A 16,865-nucleotide genomic window follows, 5' to 3' on the forward strand; every position below is an offset into this window, starting at 1 on the left:
GCAGAACTACAGCTATACATGTATATCCTCAATTTAGTAATTAGTTGTAACTTGGTTGTTAAGTGAAGCATGTCACTAAGTGAAACTGCAACTGCGCTTGCTGAGAAGATTCCTTCTGGTCTCTGGAGGTTGGCTGATAACGCCCTGTGCCAAAATCCAAGCAGGGTTTTCTTACCATGGAAGATTTTCAGTCCCAAAGTGGAAAGGATTCAAAAGCTGTTTGACTTTGGGCCTGAAAATCCAATTGGCTCTGAGGCTCTTGTGCACAATCTCTTCTCTGACCCTCCTCCAGAATCTTGCATACCATCCCTGGCTCATGCTGGAAAGATGTTGCCTTGCCTAAAGACCAGGGCATTTATTTAAGGATGGCAACCAGGATTGCCTGGATTGTCGTAAGCAAAGCAAGTCAAACTTTATAACCGCTTTGCTGGGCGACAGCAATCCCAGACCCAGTTATCATTGTAGGTCAAGGACTACCTGAACTATAGAACAGTACAGCTGCTCTTCTGATCTTCCCCCATCAACCAAGAACTTGAGACAGGCACTGGGATAGGGTCTTGTGTCTCCATTTTGGTTTCCTGAATGACTGAGTAGGCCTGTTACTTCATGTAACTTACCAAAATCCCATCTTTCCAAATTTCAACTGGTTATATTGGTATCAGTGATAGTTGCTGAGGGTGTGTCTTTAAGGACATTTGCTTCATTGAGACAGAAACTGGCGTTGAAGTTTTAGTATGTGAAGAGAAATATAAAGAATTCGTGGAAAAAGTGGAACCACTTAACAGCAGTGTCCATACTTTCTCAGGCCCTGACATTTTCTATCTCTTTCCCAGGGCTATTTGCTAGGAATCACCCACTTTTGTTTATCTGCATATTTCCTTTTTTCTCCTGTTTCTTGCACCTGAGTGTTTCATTAAAAAGAGAAAGAGAACAGGTAAGTTATTTCTGAGCATGGTTAAAAATTTTTGTCATGCCGTTTTTGGATCTCAGCCATTCCTGTGTGTATATGTTGGGGGATGTAGTAATAACAATAGCACTTAAGAGACATATATACCACTTTACAGTGCTTTACAGCCCTCTTTAAGTGGTTTACAGAGTCAGCATATTGCCCCCAACAACTTGGGTCCTCATTTTACCCACCTCGGAAAGATGGAAGGCTGAATCAACCTTGAGCCTGGTGAGATTTGAATTGCCAAATTGCAGGCAGCCGGCAGGCAGCAGAAGTAGCCTGCAGTACTGCACTCTAATCACTGTGCCACCATAGCTCATGTACCTTCCTTTGGATCTTCTGCCTTCCCTGGAGGCTCCTCGTATCTGCCGAGAGTTTGGGGTGAAACTCTCCTTGTTTGGGTTTTCACTTCTCCCAGGGAAGCATCCAGCCAACATTTTCATCCTCTGGGGCCAGAAATGGAAAATGCACATTCCAATGGATCAGCACTCACGCAGTGATAGCCAGCAACATCCTGCACAGCTTCTCCAAAGCCACTTTTCTGCCTTCATGTCTCAAGCAGCACATGTTCAAACATGTTTCTCTCCTTCCCTTTTTCTCATTTAACAGGTCAAACCTGCAGAATGTCCCCCAGCAGCTGAGAACAAGGGTTCCAGGATTTAAGTCCCCAAAATCGACCTCCGTCTGCCCCAAAATAGTCCTGGTTAGCAGCCAGAGCAAATCATTTGCTCCTGGGATGCTGTAGTGTAGTTGTGGTCTGAATATATTTCTCTTTCCTCCTGTCTCAAGACAAGCACAAAAGCAACCAGCCTGGCCACAAAACCCATACCGTATGCCATAGTATCGCTACTGAAGGTTTCTTTTTGAGAATTATATCAGGCAGTGTTAGTGCTTTTATCTAATTTGTTCACATGTTAAGTCATCATAAAGTTTTGGTTTCATGTACTATTTGTGACTTGGGTTAACATAGTTTCAGTTATTTTACTTCCCTCAAACTTTTATCAGTATTAACACCACCATGAATATAACTGTTGAATTTCTTTTTAGTCTATGGGGGTGTTACAGGATCAGCATAAGAAAAAAGTTTTGTTTGGCTACTGAAACCAGCCAAGACCTAATGAACTCCTCTGTTTATTTGTCTCAGCAAAATCACCATAAATCTAATCCACAAAAGCATTGCACTTTCAGAACATACACATGGAATAAAAATATTAGATATGAAGATATGAATATTAGATACTTATTTCAAAGAAAGATACAAATAGATGCACATTTTAGCAGTCTACAGTCAGACCTCTTTTACACTTCTTTTAACAAGCATTAACCACACTGAATAGATCAGAGTTCTCTTACCGTGGCACCTTAAAGACATGTGGAGTTCAATTCCCCAAAGCTTTGCTGGCTGGAGAATTCTGGGAATTGAAGTCCACAAGTGTTCAAGTTGCCAAGGTTGGAGACGCCTGGCATAGATTATCACATTTGTCTTCCTAATTTCTTTTTGTGCAGCCTCCCTTTCCCAAAGGGTAAATTCCTTTGAGTTTCTTTTTTCTTTTTTTAACATATTGACACTTTTATATTGAACAGTCCTTGACTCCAAAAATCCCATTTTGGATCATATGTGCAAAAATATTTATTAGCTTTATTAGTTATCGGAAATGCTTTTTCTAGTAGCTGAGTATTTGTAATATTAGAAACATTGTTTACAAATTTACTATTTTAATACTGAAAAACATGATAATCTAATGGTAGAAATGAGATTTATGCTTTCATGGTAATGGTAAATTGAAATGCTCATTAACATAAATAGGTTTGGTCCAAATGTAGTTATGGGAGAACTGCTTTGGTGTCAACTTATTTTTTGATTAGGGTGATATCTTACTTTTATTGTGGGATTTATGTAACATTTCCACTTTCAATTTTATTCTTGAAGCAATCATAGGAGGTAGGTTGGACTGTAAGATCAACTTACAAATCGTGTTAACTATATTGCAGTTCTACTAGCATCCCATAGCTAACATAAGGGCCAGGATTATAAAGGCACTGTAAAATCTTTTCTTTACATATCAACTATAAAATTTTAAAGACCAAAACAAAAGCTTAAATTTATTATTACTTTGTCTTCCACCTATAGGATGGTAAGTAGACTACTTTGGAGATTTACAAATTACCTGAAAAAGAAAAATTCTGAGGTAAAGTAGAAATCAGGATCAGAATCCAATAATTTATCTTGCATAGTTTAGAATATCAACAACTGAAGAAAGGTTGTGATTTTTTGCTTAAATCTTTATTCCTAAAATTTTCATATTAAAACTAAAGTCCTGTGTCCCTTAATCTTCATGTCCAAGGTTTTTTTGATACCCTGTTCTGAATAGTAGAAAGATGTTTTGTTACTCATTTGACCAACCCCCCCAAAAAAACAATGAATCACATAAAACAAGGTTTTTAAATCATTTCCAGGTTTTTAAATTTCTAAGATTGACTGCTGAAATGGTTAACACTTGAAGGTGCTCTCTTTTAAACTTGATTTTTCCCAAACTCAATGAGATTTGAAAAGATCTCAAGGAAAATAAGGTCTATAAATGAGTAGAACTGATAACTTTTTTAGAATAAGGTAACTCAATAACTTTGCCCTCTAAAATTAGTTCAAGGTTTGGCAAACCTGGTTTTAACTTAGTTTTATAGGGCTGTTGCCTCCCCTATCTTTAGTTTCATAGTATGCAGTCGTGCTGGAGGTGGGGAATGTGGTGCTTTCCTGCTTCTATTTCTTGGAGAGGAGCTGTCTTTTTGGAAGTTCTTCATTATTTCCAGCAATTCGCGTTTTCCAAGTTCTGCCTGCTCCAACTCTTGGCGGTGCTGTCTTTCTGTTGCCATCAGATCCTGCATCTTAGACATCATCTTGGACATTTGACTCTAAAAAGCATTTACAGAGTTAATTTTATCAGAACGCGTTGCCGATTGCTAAAAGAGAATGGCAAATGTTGCATTTTCTTTTACACAGGCATCATCTTTCCTCTCCAGTAAATACAGCCATGTGGTATTCTTAAGAACTGCCTCCACAATTTTATCCAGGCATCAATTATGAGAGAGTAGTAAAGATGAATGGTAGTAGCCAAGTTATTTTATTCTCTTCATTAATTATCTGAACTGTCTACCTGATTAAGCTCAACAGAGACTAGGTTTTCTTTACAGGCAATCCTTGGATCATGATGGTAATTGGGGCCAGGATTGCCATTGCTAAGTGATGCAATCATAAAGAGCAATATCAAGTGACTGCATCGCTTAGCATACTGGTTGCCACTGTAACTGCAGGATGCACAGGTTGTTTATACCAGAAGAGATGGGAGTGCAAGGGAATGTGGGGGTGTTGCAGGGGGTGATGTTAATGCAGGGGGGTGCCATGGGCAGGCGGTGGGGACTGTGGGTAAGTCCACAGAGTGCAGACAGGTGCTGTAGAATATATAATCTCTGTGGCCTCTTAAGGAGAAGTAGTGATGGGCGCAAGTTGTGCTCTTTCCTGTTGGTTTCCCTATTGATTTTGCTGCAACATCATAATCATGTGCCAGGGATCTAAGTGCCTGGATTCTGATGACATGACCTTGGGAATGCTGCAATGGCCAGAACTTTGAGGACTGTTGCCTATAGCCTGCAGAGTAGCAATGTCATTTGGGCATAGTGGGATGCACCTCTAGCTATCTGTGCCACTGCATTCTTGACCAGCTGAAGCTTCTAGATGGTCTTGGAAACCATGGCAGCTAGCATGACAAATAACTAAAAATTAATACAAATAATGAGCATGCCATACTAGTTAATGCAACACTGGTCAGCTCAACGAGCCATGGCAAGGTGAATTTTACAGCAATTTGGAGCCAGCTACAGAGTAAAGCAATAAGAACACCAGTTCACTAAAAACACTGTTACTAGTGGCCAAAGACAATGCGGTTACCTTAAGTTGTTCAATGTCTTTTTGCAAAAGACTCTCTTTTTTCACCATGTGTCTCCTTTGAGAATTTAAACGAGACTGCATTTCCTGTTTTTTATCTTCCATTTGGCAGATTATGTCAGATAATAATACTGATAATTTTTACTTCAGTTTGAAAAAAAACTGAAATAACCCCATAGCTATTTTTTTTATTGAAAAGTTTTACAAACAATTTCCCCCCATTATTCCCCCCACCCTTCCCTCCCCCTCTCCCCCCCAGACTTCCCAGAGCAAAATACAGGGTATTTCAATTAACAATTCTAAGCTAAATTAACCTAACTGTATTTAAACTAACAAATCCCCCCCCCCCAAACCTTAACTCCACTATAGTTAGCATAATACTTCTAAGATTTAACATTCATTCATAAGCTATCTGGTATTTTCTTGTCTGATACTTATTTTGAATATAATCAATCCATCTTCTCCATTCCGATATGTATCTTTCCTGTGTATAGTCCTTCAAATACGCTGAGATTTTCGCCATCTCCGCTAGATTCGCTACTTTCAATGTCCATTCTTCGATAGTAGGCAAAAAGTCCTTCTTCCAGTATTGCGCTACCAACAGCCTAGCTGCTGTTATTAAATTTAGAATCAATTTAGTCTCTGATGTTGTACAATCCGTAGTTATACCCAGTAAGAACAATTGCGGGGTAAATTTCAACCTTTTTTAAAAGATATTCTGCATCACCCACCGAATTTTTATCCAGAATGCTTTGATCTTCTTACAAGTCCACCATATATGATAGTAAGTTGCATCATCGCAACCACATCTCCAACATTTAGCTTGCACATTAGGATACATACATGATAATTTTTTAGGATCTAAATGCCATCTATAAAACATTTTATAAAAATTTTCTCTTAAATTTTGTGCTTGCGTGAATTTAACATTTCTAACCCAAATCTTTTCCCATGTTTCCATCATCACTGGTTCCTGAAAGTTTTGTGCCCATTTTATCATACAATCCTTAACCAATTCCGTTTCTGAATCTATTTCCAGTAATGCATTATACAGCCTTTTAATGTGCATTTGACTTTGATCTCTAATCTGTTTTACCAGATTTCCTCATTTTGCATAAGACCAATTTTTTGATCTTCCCTCCATCTAGACTGAAGCTGACCATACTGAAACCAAGTATAAATTATCCCTTCTTCTTTCAATACATTTAGAGATTTCAATTGTAATTTGCCCTTTTCCATAATAAGAAGTTCTTTGTAAGTAATCACCTCCTGTTTTTGTTCTATACTTATGTTTTCTATTGCATGTCTGGGGTTTGCCCATATAGGTATCTTGTAATCTAACTTATATTGATACTTTTTCCAAACCCTCAACAAGGCATTTCTAAGTATATGACCTTTAAACACCTTATCCACTTTTTTTTTCATATAACAAATAAGCATGCCAACCATATAACAAATCATAATCTTCTATATTTAACATTCTCTCTTCAGTTAAATTAAACCAATCACTAATTTGAGATAAGACAGCTGCTTCATAATACAATCTTAGATTAGGCATTTTAAGACCTCCTCTTTCACGTACATCCTGTATAATTTTCAATTTTATTCTTGGTTTTTTCCCACCCCAAATAAAAGTATTAACCCCTTTCTGCCACTCCCTCAGGTTTCCATCTTTCTTAAGCACTGGCATCATTTGAAACAAAAATAAAAACCTAGGTAATACATTCATTTTTATTACTGCTATCCTTCCCAGTAAAGATAATTGTAACTTTTTCCAATTTTCCATTTCTTTCTGCACTTTTTGCCAAAGAACTTCATAATTGTTTTTAAATAATTTTGTATTAGAGGCTGCAATATATACTCGTAAATATTTGACCTTTTTAACTATTTCAAACCCCGTTATTCTTCCCAAGTCTTCTCTTTGAGACATAGACATATTTTTGGTTATCATCTTTGTCTTATGTTGATTTACTCTAAATCCAGATACCTTACCCTATTGAGCTATTATATTCAACATATGTGGCGACGATTCTATAGGTCGAGATAAAGTAACAACCAAGTCATCTGCAAACGCTCTTAACCTATACTCTTGTTGTCTAATTACAATTCCCTTTAGTTTATCAGATCCACGTATCTTATTCAATAAAACTTCTAGAGTTAAAATGAACAACAATGGAGACAAAGGGCAACCCTGCCTTGTTCCTTTCTCAATTTTAAAAACATCTGTTAAACCTCCATTAACTATTATTTGTGCTGTTTGTTCCTGATATATCGCTCTAATTGATTGTATAAAATACTCTCCAAAATGCATTTTTTCTATTATCTTAAACAAAAATTGCCAATTCAGTCAATCAAATGCCTTCTCTGCATCCAAAAATATAAACGCTGCAGGGACTTGGTTATTTTTTTCCAAGTATTCCAATAAGTTTACGATTTGTCTAACATTATATTTCATTTGCCTCCCTTTTATAAACCCTGATTGATCCTTATGAACTGTTTGTTGTATAACTGGCATTAATCTATTCGCTAATATCTTAGCAAAAATTTTGTAATCAGTGTTAAGTAGTGATATTGGCCTAAAATTTTCAGGTTTGGTACAATTTTGATCTTCCTTCGGGATTAATGAAACAAAAGCTGTTCTCCAAGAGGGTGGAACTCCTCCCCCTGATTGAATTTTACAAAATAAAGCTCTAAGCGGTTCTACCATTTCAAACTGTAAATTCTTGTAATAAACAGCTGTTAATCCATCAGTTCCCGGGCCCTTGCCTGTTTTTAACTGTTTGATTACTGCAATAATCTACTCAGAGGTTATTGGTTGATTCAATCCTTCCCTCTGTTCCAACGTTAATGCTGGAATATTCTCTTCCCTTAAATATCTATCTATATCTATATCTTGAATTGAATCACTAGCATATAACTTTGTATAAAATTCTAAAAAAGCTTTTTTGATCATGTTCTGTTGATAAACTTCCTTACCTCTAAATTCTATCTTCCCTATAACTCGTGATTTCTGTTTTTTCCTCAACGCATAAGCCAACCACCTACCTGGTTTATTGGCATTACAAAATGTATTATGCTTAGCGTATTATAAACTAGTCGCCACCTGGTCAGCCATTAACATATTAAATTGCTCTCGTAGTATGTTTATTGTTTCTTTAACTTTCTTATCTCCTGGATTAGTTATAAGTAATTGTTCTTTCTTTTTTATTTCCTCCTCTATCTCTTTCCGCTTCTTTTGTTGTTTTAATCTATATTTATTATTCATATGTATTAAAGTTCCCCTCATATAGGCCTTACTTGCATCCCATACCATTTCCATAGAGGTGCCCTTATACATATTCATAACAAAAAAAATCTTTCATTTGTTTTTTAAGCTCAATCACATTTTCTTCATATCTAAATAAATTTTCATTTAACCTCCAAGACCTCCTTTCTCCCCTCTCCTGTACCAATTCCACCCAGACCGGGCTATGATCAGTTAAGGTTCTTGGACATATCTTCGTCTTCTTCACCCTAGAAAAAAGATCATTAGTGATTAATATAAAATCAATCCTAGAGAAAGATTGATGTCTGTCCGAGAAAAAAGTAAAATCTCTTTCCTCAGCATTCCATTCTCTCCAAATATCTCTCAGTTCCATATCTTCCATCATATCAAAAAAGGATTTAGGTAATTTCGCACGTGTTGAAATCTTGGACAAGCTTTTTTTGTCTTTCTGTGTGTCTATTACTCCATTCCAATCACCCATTAATATAAAAAATTTGTAATCCCATTGTATTATTTTGGTATGTAAAAATTTATAAAATTTGTCTTGTTGTTGATTGGGTGCATATATCCCAATTAAAAGTATTTTTCCAGTCATTTAATAATTCAGTTGCAATATATCTACCTTGAGTGTCTGCCTCGATTAAATTAGCGGATAGTCCTTTCTTCACATATATAACTAATCCATTTTTCTTCTCTGTTGCTGATGCCACAAAGTGTGCACCTAATCTTGAATTTATCAAATATTTTTGGTCTGATAGTCTAATATGTGTTTCCTGCAAACAAATAACGTCATTCTTAAATTGTTTCAAATAGTGAAATACTTTCCTTCTTTTTTGTGGCGAATTTAAGCCATTAACATTCCAGGATAGGAATTTAGTTGCCATCTTTGGCTCCTCGAAGCTTCGAAAGCATCAGCTGAAGTTCGTCCTCCATCTTACTCTTCGGCCTAGCTCCTCCCACTGCTTCTGTTTTTTTGAATTCTTGAGATGAGACTTGAGATTGTTGCACTTTTAGTTGTTGCTCTTGACGTTTGTAGGTTGCTCGTGTCATTCGTTGTTCTCTTGGTTCCTCTATCTTCTTGGATGGTTCAAGAGTTGGGGATGGGCCCCCAGATTGCAATAAATCTTCTTCCGTGGTGATTCCTCCAGCTGCAGCTTCAGCATAAGTTTGTATCTGCTTTCCATCTTTCTCTAGTTGTATCATCTCCATTTTCTTTCTGCCCCCTCCTGGTGAAGGTGGATATCCAGCCTTTAGTACGTTGACATAAAAATCTTTTGCCTTCCATACTGTATTTAAACGGTGTCTTTGTCCACCATAAGTCACTATTAGACCCTTTGGGACGTCCCATCTGTACTGGACTTGCTGGTTTCTCAGTTCATTTACCAAGAAACCAAAGTCCTTTCTAGCTCTTAGCATTTTAGGAGGAATTTCTTTCAAAACCACTAATTCTTGTCCATCCACTTGAATCTTATTCTTGTATGAAGCTTGTAAAATATCATTTCTAATCCTCCTGGTTGTAAAATAGATCACCACGTCTCTTGGTAGCTGCCTTTGTCTTGCCATCCAGGAATTGACCCTATAAATTTTGTCAATTTGAATTGCCACATCTTCTGATCTTTCTTTAATTATCTCTGCTATAGCATTAGCACAGATATCCTTTAAATTTTCACGGCTATTTTCTTTCAAACCTCTCAGTCTCAAAGCAAATTCCATGGATCTATATTGTAACATAACCAGTTCATCATCCACCTCCTCTGTTTTAGTCATCATTTCTCCTACTTTATTTTCCAAATTCAAATTGGCATCATTAATCTCTTCTACTCTTTCCTCCAGCTGAACAAGATGTTTTGTCAGCCCTGAGGCTGCTAGAATGATATCATCTATTTCATTATGCTTTTCTTCCACAACATCTGTTAACATTGCATTTATATCCTCTGTAAATTGTTTCAATTTCCCATCCATAATTACTGTTAGGTTGTCCATTTGTTTATTTATGGCTTCTTTTATAAATTCTTTGAGCTCTCTAAAAGAAGCCTCCTGGCTCTGTGAGTCAACCGGAAGTTGTGCTTTCTGTGGCATAGCTATTTTGACAGTACTTCAAATGTGAAAAAAAAACAAGAATCAGCAGTTAGACAGTTTTATCAGCTTGTCAAATTTCTTCATGCTATACAACCTTTAAGTAACTGTCTAATTCCCCCCTTGATAAGTGAAATTGTTTTCAGGATTGCCAGAGATGATAGACGCTAAACAAAATATTACAGATTTTCTAGAACCAGTAGTTTTTTCATCTTTGGCAATAAGTTAACGACTATTACTGTGATAATAATATAATGATTAAATTAGAAACTAGAGCTTGTTACAATCGACTCTCAAGCAAGAGGATATAATTTTACCTGAGTAACTCTAGTTCAGTTCTCAGTTCTGCCACACAGTTGTGCTGGGCATCATCAGGACCAAGAATGATATATCCACAGCCATTGGGGCATTCACGAGCACGAAATTCACACGATGCCACATGACTATATAAGTTACGCCGTTCAACTTGGACTGGACAAGCTGAGTGAAAAACAGAAGGTGGGTAGAAACAAAAGAAGCAATTTTATCTCCAAAACTGTATTGTTGATAAATTATTTCTTTACCAAGGTGTTCTGACTCAGAGAAAATTTTGAGTGATAGTGAAAAAGGTGTTCTGTTTTCCTGTTCCTCAGCATATCTTTAGCACATTTAGGAAACTTATAGCTTCTAGAAGTAGTTGGGACTTTAAGAGTCTCACCCAATATGGCCAATTTTCAAGAATGAGAGGTTCTGTGATTCCATTACATCAGGAAAGGTCCTTGTTAGTCATTTCTAATCTAACACACGGAGAAGCAGTTTGTCTCCCAAACAATTACAAAGGGGAAGAAAGAAACATCAGTTGCTCTCCAGTTTCATGAAAGCTGATGTCAGCTCTTCGCGGATTCTATGAATCCATGGGTTCCTCAGCAAGGTGCAAATAAATTAACTTGCACAGAAAGAGAAAAACTAGAACTCAAGAAAGGTCACTCGAGGCCCAAATTATTTAATGTAGGTATTAAAAATGGGTTTGCCATCGCTACATAAAACATCTCTGCCTTTACCTACCATTATTTGGACAGGGTATCTGGCTGTATTCACAGTCGCATTCATGACTGTCAATGGATTCTAGTGAGCACACAATTTCACAGCCACGGTCTTTGTTTGTGCAGTGAAGCTGAAGTTGATTAAGATCATTCCTCATGTACCTACATTAAGAAAATTATCACTCTTGCAGTACCATTAAAAAAATGTTTTCTGACAAATTTTTCTTTGAGAAACATGGAAAAGTAATATTTTTTTAAAAAAGAAAATACAACCTTTTTGTGGTTTGAATAACAACTGACCAGGGAAAATAAACCAGAGAAAAAAATTGAAAAGGGATTATGGAATCTTTCCCAATACAATAAAGGTAGCCCTCATTATCTATTGTGTCCATTACATGCCATTTTGAATATTTGTAGCTATTAAAAAGAGGCCAAACCCATTATACACAATAAAGATTTACACATCTCCCCTGCATTTATCTTGATTGTTGATACTTTATACATTTGCTAAACAGCAGACAGGTTTTTTGCAGATATATTATAGGTAGCCCTCGACTTAAGGGCACGATTGAGCCTGGAATTTCACTTGTAAGTTTTTGCGGTCATTAAACAATGCATCCAATGTTAGGACTTTTTGGCAGCAGTCGTTAAGTGAATCCATTTTATCCAATGGGTGTTTTTTTGTCAGAATCCAGAAGTAAATGATGGAAACTGGGAAAAGACTATAAAAGTTGTGGTCATGTAATCATGGTAAACTGAAAATGGCCGCAAGTCGGTTGCCAAGCACCCATATGTGATCACATGACAATGGTGTAAGTGTGTGCGTGAACGCACGCACGCACACATTGGAACTTTGAAATTGAGTTCCAAGTACCTTTTGGGGGTCTGTCATAACTTTGAACCCTGGCTTACGAATGTCTGCCCCAAAACCTATTTCTCAAGACTCAGAAAGCCGTTTCAAGGTTAGCTTTAAAATCCCTTTCACAATCCCATTTTATGAGAAGCAGCTGCAAATAGGAAAATGGCACAAACTGAATCCCTGCCCTAAAGAGCGACTAATGCCAGATCAGGACTAGGAGTTGTGGCGAGTGGTCCCATACCTGTACAGTGGTCGAAGGACAGACAAATCAAGAGACTGGCGATCCTCTGGGCAACTGTTGTGTTGAAGGAGCCATCTATAGATGCAGGAAGTGCAGAAGGCATGTTCGCAAGGAGCTTGCAGAGGATCTTGGAGCACACCTCGGCAAATGCAACAGATCAGCCCTTCATTGACATGACCAACAAAGCGATCCATGTCATAGCCCATTTTTCTCAAACACAGTTAACCTAATATGGGAATGAAATACAGCATTAGCCCCGAGCAGAGGAGAGTAATGTCTTACACTGCCTTTGAAAATCAAGGCTTTCTCTCTCAGGGACATTAGTTTTGCATCTTTACAAAATGACTGACCTGACTGGCAAGTTTTAAACAACTCTCACATACCAAAAAGATGCCTAGCAGATTCAAAGGTAAAAGATACTAATATATCATATAGAACATCTAATGCATGCAAATCTCTTCAAATTCCTTGACTAAACTTCTCAAACATTGTGATATGTTCTTAAGCAAACAGCATGGCTAAAAAATAGAATATGATAAAGTGAATTACATAAAGAATTTGAAAAACACTGAAGCGACATAGCTGAAAAGAGGGAATTGTCTCGTCTTCCCACCGGGCTATCACATGCCAAAAACAAGGCAGCGGGGTGTGTGTGTGTGTCGTGCATGCAAGCACGGGGGGGGGGGGGGGCGCATTGAATTGTAGGTGTGGGCGCACACGCGCACGACCCCTCTGCGCTCCCCCTGCTTTTGGCACATGACGGCAAAAAGGTTAGTTATCACTGGTCTAAAATATGTTTGCTTACTGAAAATAGTATGTGGAGCTTAAAACTGTTTGCCTCTCTGTCCATCACCAGGATAACTCTCCAAAAACGCTCCAAAAGAGCCTTGATAGTACAGTGGTCTACTCACCCTGTTATTAACACAGCTGCCTGCAATTTACTGCTGGTTCGAATCTCTCCAAGGCTCAAGGTTGACTCAGCCTTCCATCCTTTCTAAGGTAGGTGAAATGAGGACCCAGTTTGTGGGGGCAATAAGCTGACTTTGTATAAATATACAAAAGTATGAAGGCTATTGCTTAACGCATTGTAAGCTGCCCTGAGTCTCCGGAGAAGGGCGGCATATAAATCAAATAAATAATAATAATAAAAAAAACGGGGAGAAAAAAACAGGACTATATTTTGTTGTGGTGGACAGCTGTAAAAGACAATCTGGAATGTAAAATGGGTTTTGGGTTGCAAAGATTAAAATTATAGGGAAAATATCTCTCAATGAAGCCCTATGGTGGGCAATGTTTCAGAATGTTCCTAATTTTCTGCATGGTTTATCCTAAACAAATATAAAGGTGTTGGGAGAGCTCAGCAGCTACTTCATCATATCTTGGCTCTCCCCACCCCCATTTTCTCTTTATTGCTGATATTGACATAAAAGCACAGTTGAGACCATGCAGAAGATTTATTAATAGCGTGATTGCTAATGGCCTATTTGGGGGCAGCTGGACCATAGCAACTGTCATGGTCCCTTTGGAGCCTGGTTTGGGGGAGGAGGAACTGGGACCGTCCAACAGAAATGGCACATCTCCCTTGGCATGTTTGAAGAGGCCAGGGGCTGAGGATGATGCTGTCCCGGACCGCTCAGGCATTGAGGGAAGTAGTCAACCAGATGAAGAGCTGCCTGCCTGCACAGACACGAGAGAATCAGCGGCTGACAGGCCGTGGTGTTGATAGGCAGCAGATCTCCTCTGATGAGGAACAGCTGTCTCATCCACTGATCCAAGGGCAAGCAGAGCTGAACATAGGCAAGCCCAGAGAAGGGCTGCAAGGCTACTTGGGAGGAGGTCACCCCACTTCTTCTCACAATGAACACCTGGGATGACGTAACTTAAGGTGAAGCCATGGGGAGTTAGTCTTTTCCAGGAACAAATGTTTGTTTTGGGTTACAGTCCCCTGGCTTTGACGCCTAGCTTTGTGCCTTGGTTTGAGGACTGCCCGTTGTCTTACCCTAGCCCTGTGGCAGTGGTGAAATCCAAATTATTTTACTACCGGTTCTGTGGGCGTGGCTTGGTGGTTTGGTGGGGCGTGGCTTGGTGGGCATGGCAGGGAAAGGATACTGCAAAATCTCCATTCTCACCTCACTCTAGGGGAAGGATACTGCAAAATCCCCATTCCCTCCCCACTCCTGGGAGAAGGATATTGCAAAATCTCCATTCCCACTCCACTCTGGGACCAGCCAGAGGTGGTATTTGCCGGTTCTCCAAACTGCTCAAAATTTCCGCTACCAGTTCTCCAGAACCTGTCAGAACCTGCTGGATTTCACCCCTGCCCTGTGGACTTTACCTTCAGAACTGCCTTTGCCTTGTACCTTGTTGTTGTCCTGAGGACTGCCATTTGTCTTATGCCTGGACTTTGCCTTGTGAACTTTCTTGGTAATATATGGGTTGTTTGGAGGATTCAGGGTGGCTGCCATCAGGGTAATGTGGGGTGGAGCCTTACTGGTCATTAGAGGACCATTTGTTGAACACTTCTTGAGGACAATAAAGGACTCTCTAAAGGCCTGCTTTGCCTTGACCACCTGGGTCATAACAGCAGCAAGAAGGCATATAGTTAGAAATCTTATGAGTGGCATACACAGATGGCAAAAAGTAATACAGCTTACCTGAAACTTATAACTTATAACCTCCAGATGTTTTGTGGCTACAATTTCAGTTCAGGCAGAAACCCTGGCTGGAATATTGGGAGTTCTTAACACAATTGTAAGGCTCCTGGAATAGGAAAAATGAAATGAAAAATGGAACCAAAAGCAAAGGAACTGCTGGAGGTGGTTTGTCTCTGAAAAGTTCACTATTCATAGTTACAGAAAATATCTAAAATCTGTCAGTGTTTTAAAAATGAAACATTGGTGCATTTACAGATCAATAGAAGTAATGTGTTTTTATGGACTAGGTACCACTGAACCAAATGTAGAAATATAACCCTCAACTGACTATTTTGTATTTGTTGATGAAAAAGAAAAACATAAGGAAAGGAAATTCTCAAGAACATGAACACATGGCCATGAAAATGCAATCTGGCTTAAAAATAATCAGTCTCATGATATCACTGTATCTTAAAATAGCAACACAGGTCTTTGATGGATTTGGCTGCAATAGAGTCCTCTCCCACACACCCCTGCATGGGGCTGTCTGTCTGGGGGAATTTATTAATTTTAGGCCCACCCATTCCCCCCCCTCCAGGAAATTTGAACTCCACACATCTTAAAGTGACCAAGTTTGAAAAACAGGCATGAAAGCTTATACAGCTACCCCTCAGCTTATGACCACAACCGAGCCCAAACCCTCTGTTGCTAAGTGAATTTTGCACCATTTTATGACCTTTCCTGCCACCGTTGTTAAGCGAATCACTGCAGTTGTTAAATTAGTACAGGACTGTTAAGTGACTCTGGCGGGCCGGTTGCCCAGCATGCAAATTTTGATAATGTTTGACCATGGGGATACAGCCATGGTCGTTAAGTGTGAAAATCGGTCTCAAGTCCCTTTTTTTCAGTGAAGTTGTAACTTTGAACTGTCACTAAGTGAAGTGTTATAAGCCGGGGACTACCTGTACCATAAAACGCCTGTTCAATTGTAAAACTCGTTTATATTTGCCACTCACCAACATATCCAGTCAACTTTTACAAATTTGATTATATTAATAAAAAAAGAAGCAGACATACTGCGAACTCCGGAACTTAAGATTTTAAAATTTTATTTTACTTATAAAGATCTCTGTAATGGTAGTTTAATGGTAGTTTAATACTCTGACGATGTCAGCAGATGGCTGACGAAAGCTTAATAAAATAAAATTTTAATTCTTTTAAAATTTTAAAATCTTAAATTCCGGAGTTCGCAGTATGTCTGCTCTGGAAAATATGACTTTAAAAAAACTATATATATAGTTTTATATATATATAAAACTATATATATATAAATAAAACTATATAAATATATAAAATTATATATATAGGTTTTTTTTAAGTCATATTTTTCAGGAATTCCTCTGTGCATATAGTCAGCCTCTCCTGCCGTTCCCTGGACAAGGTTGCCCACCCTCGTCCTCCCCATCTATTCCGCGTCTCTCACCCCTTCAAAGCCAGGTCCAACCTCTGAATCTACAACGTATCACTTGCTCCGCAGCCAGCAAGAGAAAAGCGGACGCAGATTCTACCGGCCTCTATATATGCCGCATCTCATTGGTCCAGATACACCCAGAACATAGAGCACCAAAAATAGAGTCGCGCAGACAGTCGACTTCCGAGTTTCTCTTCACTGAAAGAGCAGACTAACTGGGAATTAGATTTTGAGAACCCCGCGGCACTACAGTGTTGGAGGTCGTTTTCTTTTAATTTTTCCATTTATTTTCCAGGCGGCTGTAGATGGTGACGGGTGCGGGGTGGAGATGTGTCCTCCTTCATTTTGTTCTTATAGCAACCAGCCTGTGAGGTAGGTTGGGCTAAGACTCGATGAGCAGCCTAAATTC

The 16,865-nt window shown here is 38.6% G+C and overlaps 1 protein-coding gene across 1 annotated transcript; it reads right to left on the reverse strand.

Moving 5' to 3' along the window:
- Positions 1-5,158: 5,158 nt before the first annotated feature.
- LOC139314676 (uncharacterized) lies at positions 5,159-16,547 on the reverse strand. The gene is made up of 6 exons (XM_070940449.1): positions 16,469-16,547; positions 15,007-15,112; positions 12,353-12,578; positions 11,275-11,414; positions 10,548-10,710; positions 5,159-10,249 (listed from the first exon to the last, which is right to left on the reverse strand). Exons 3-6 carry the CDS (start codon positions 12,556-12,558, stop codon positions 9,028-9,030), a joined length of 1,731 nt encoding a protein of 576 aa, XP_070796550.1. The 5' UTR covers positions 12,559-12,578; positions 15,007-15,112; positions 16,469-16,547; the 3' UTR covers positions 5,159-9,027.
- Between the last annotated feature and the right edge of the window lie 318 nt (positions 16,548-16,865).

The sequence above is a fragment of the Pituophis catenifer genome, unplaced genomic scaffold (genome assembly GCF_029215685.1).
Source record: "Pituophis catenifer annectens isolate HBS135680 unplaced genomic scaffold, rPitCat1.0.hap2 SCAF_3, whole genome shotgun sequence".
Classification (NCBI taxonomy): Eukaryota; Metazoa; Chordata; class Lepidosauria; order Squamata; family Colubridae; genus Pituophis; species Pituophis catenifer.

Bases quoted from the DNA above. Each gene is read 5' to 3' on its own strand.
- LOC139314676 (XM_070940449.1), bottom strand. From the start codon at position 12,558: ATGGGCTATGACATGGATCGCTTTGTTGGTCATGTCAATGAAGGGCTG. The intron at 11,415-12,352 runs GTATGGGACCAC...TTCTTAATGTAG, and splicing joins GTCCTTCGACCACTGTACAG to GTACATGAGGAATGATCTTA. The intron at 10,711-11,274 runs GTAGGTAAAGGC...TTTTTCACTCAG, and splicing joins GATACCCTGTCCAAATAATG to CTTGTCCAGTCCAAGTTGAA.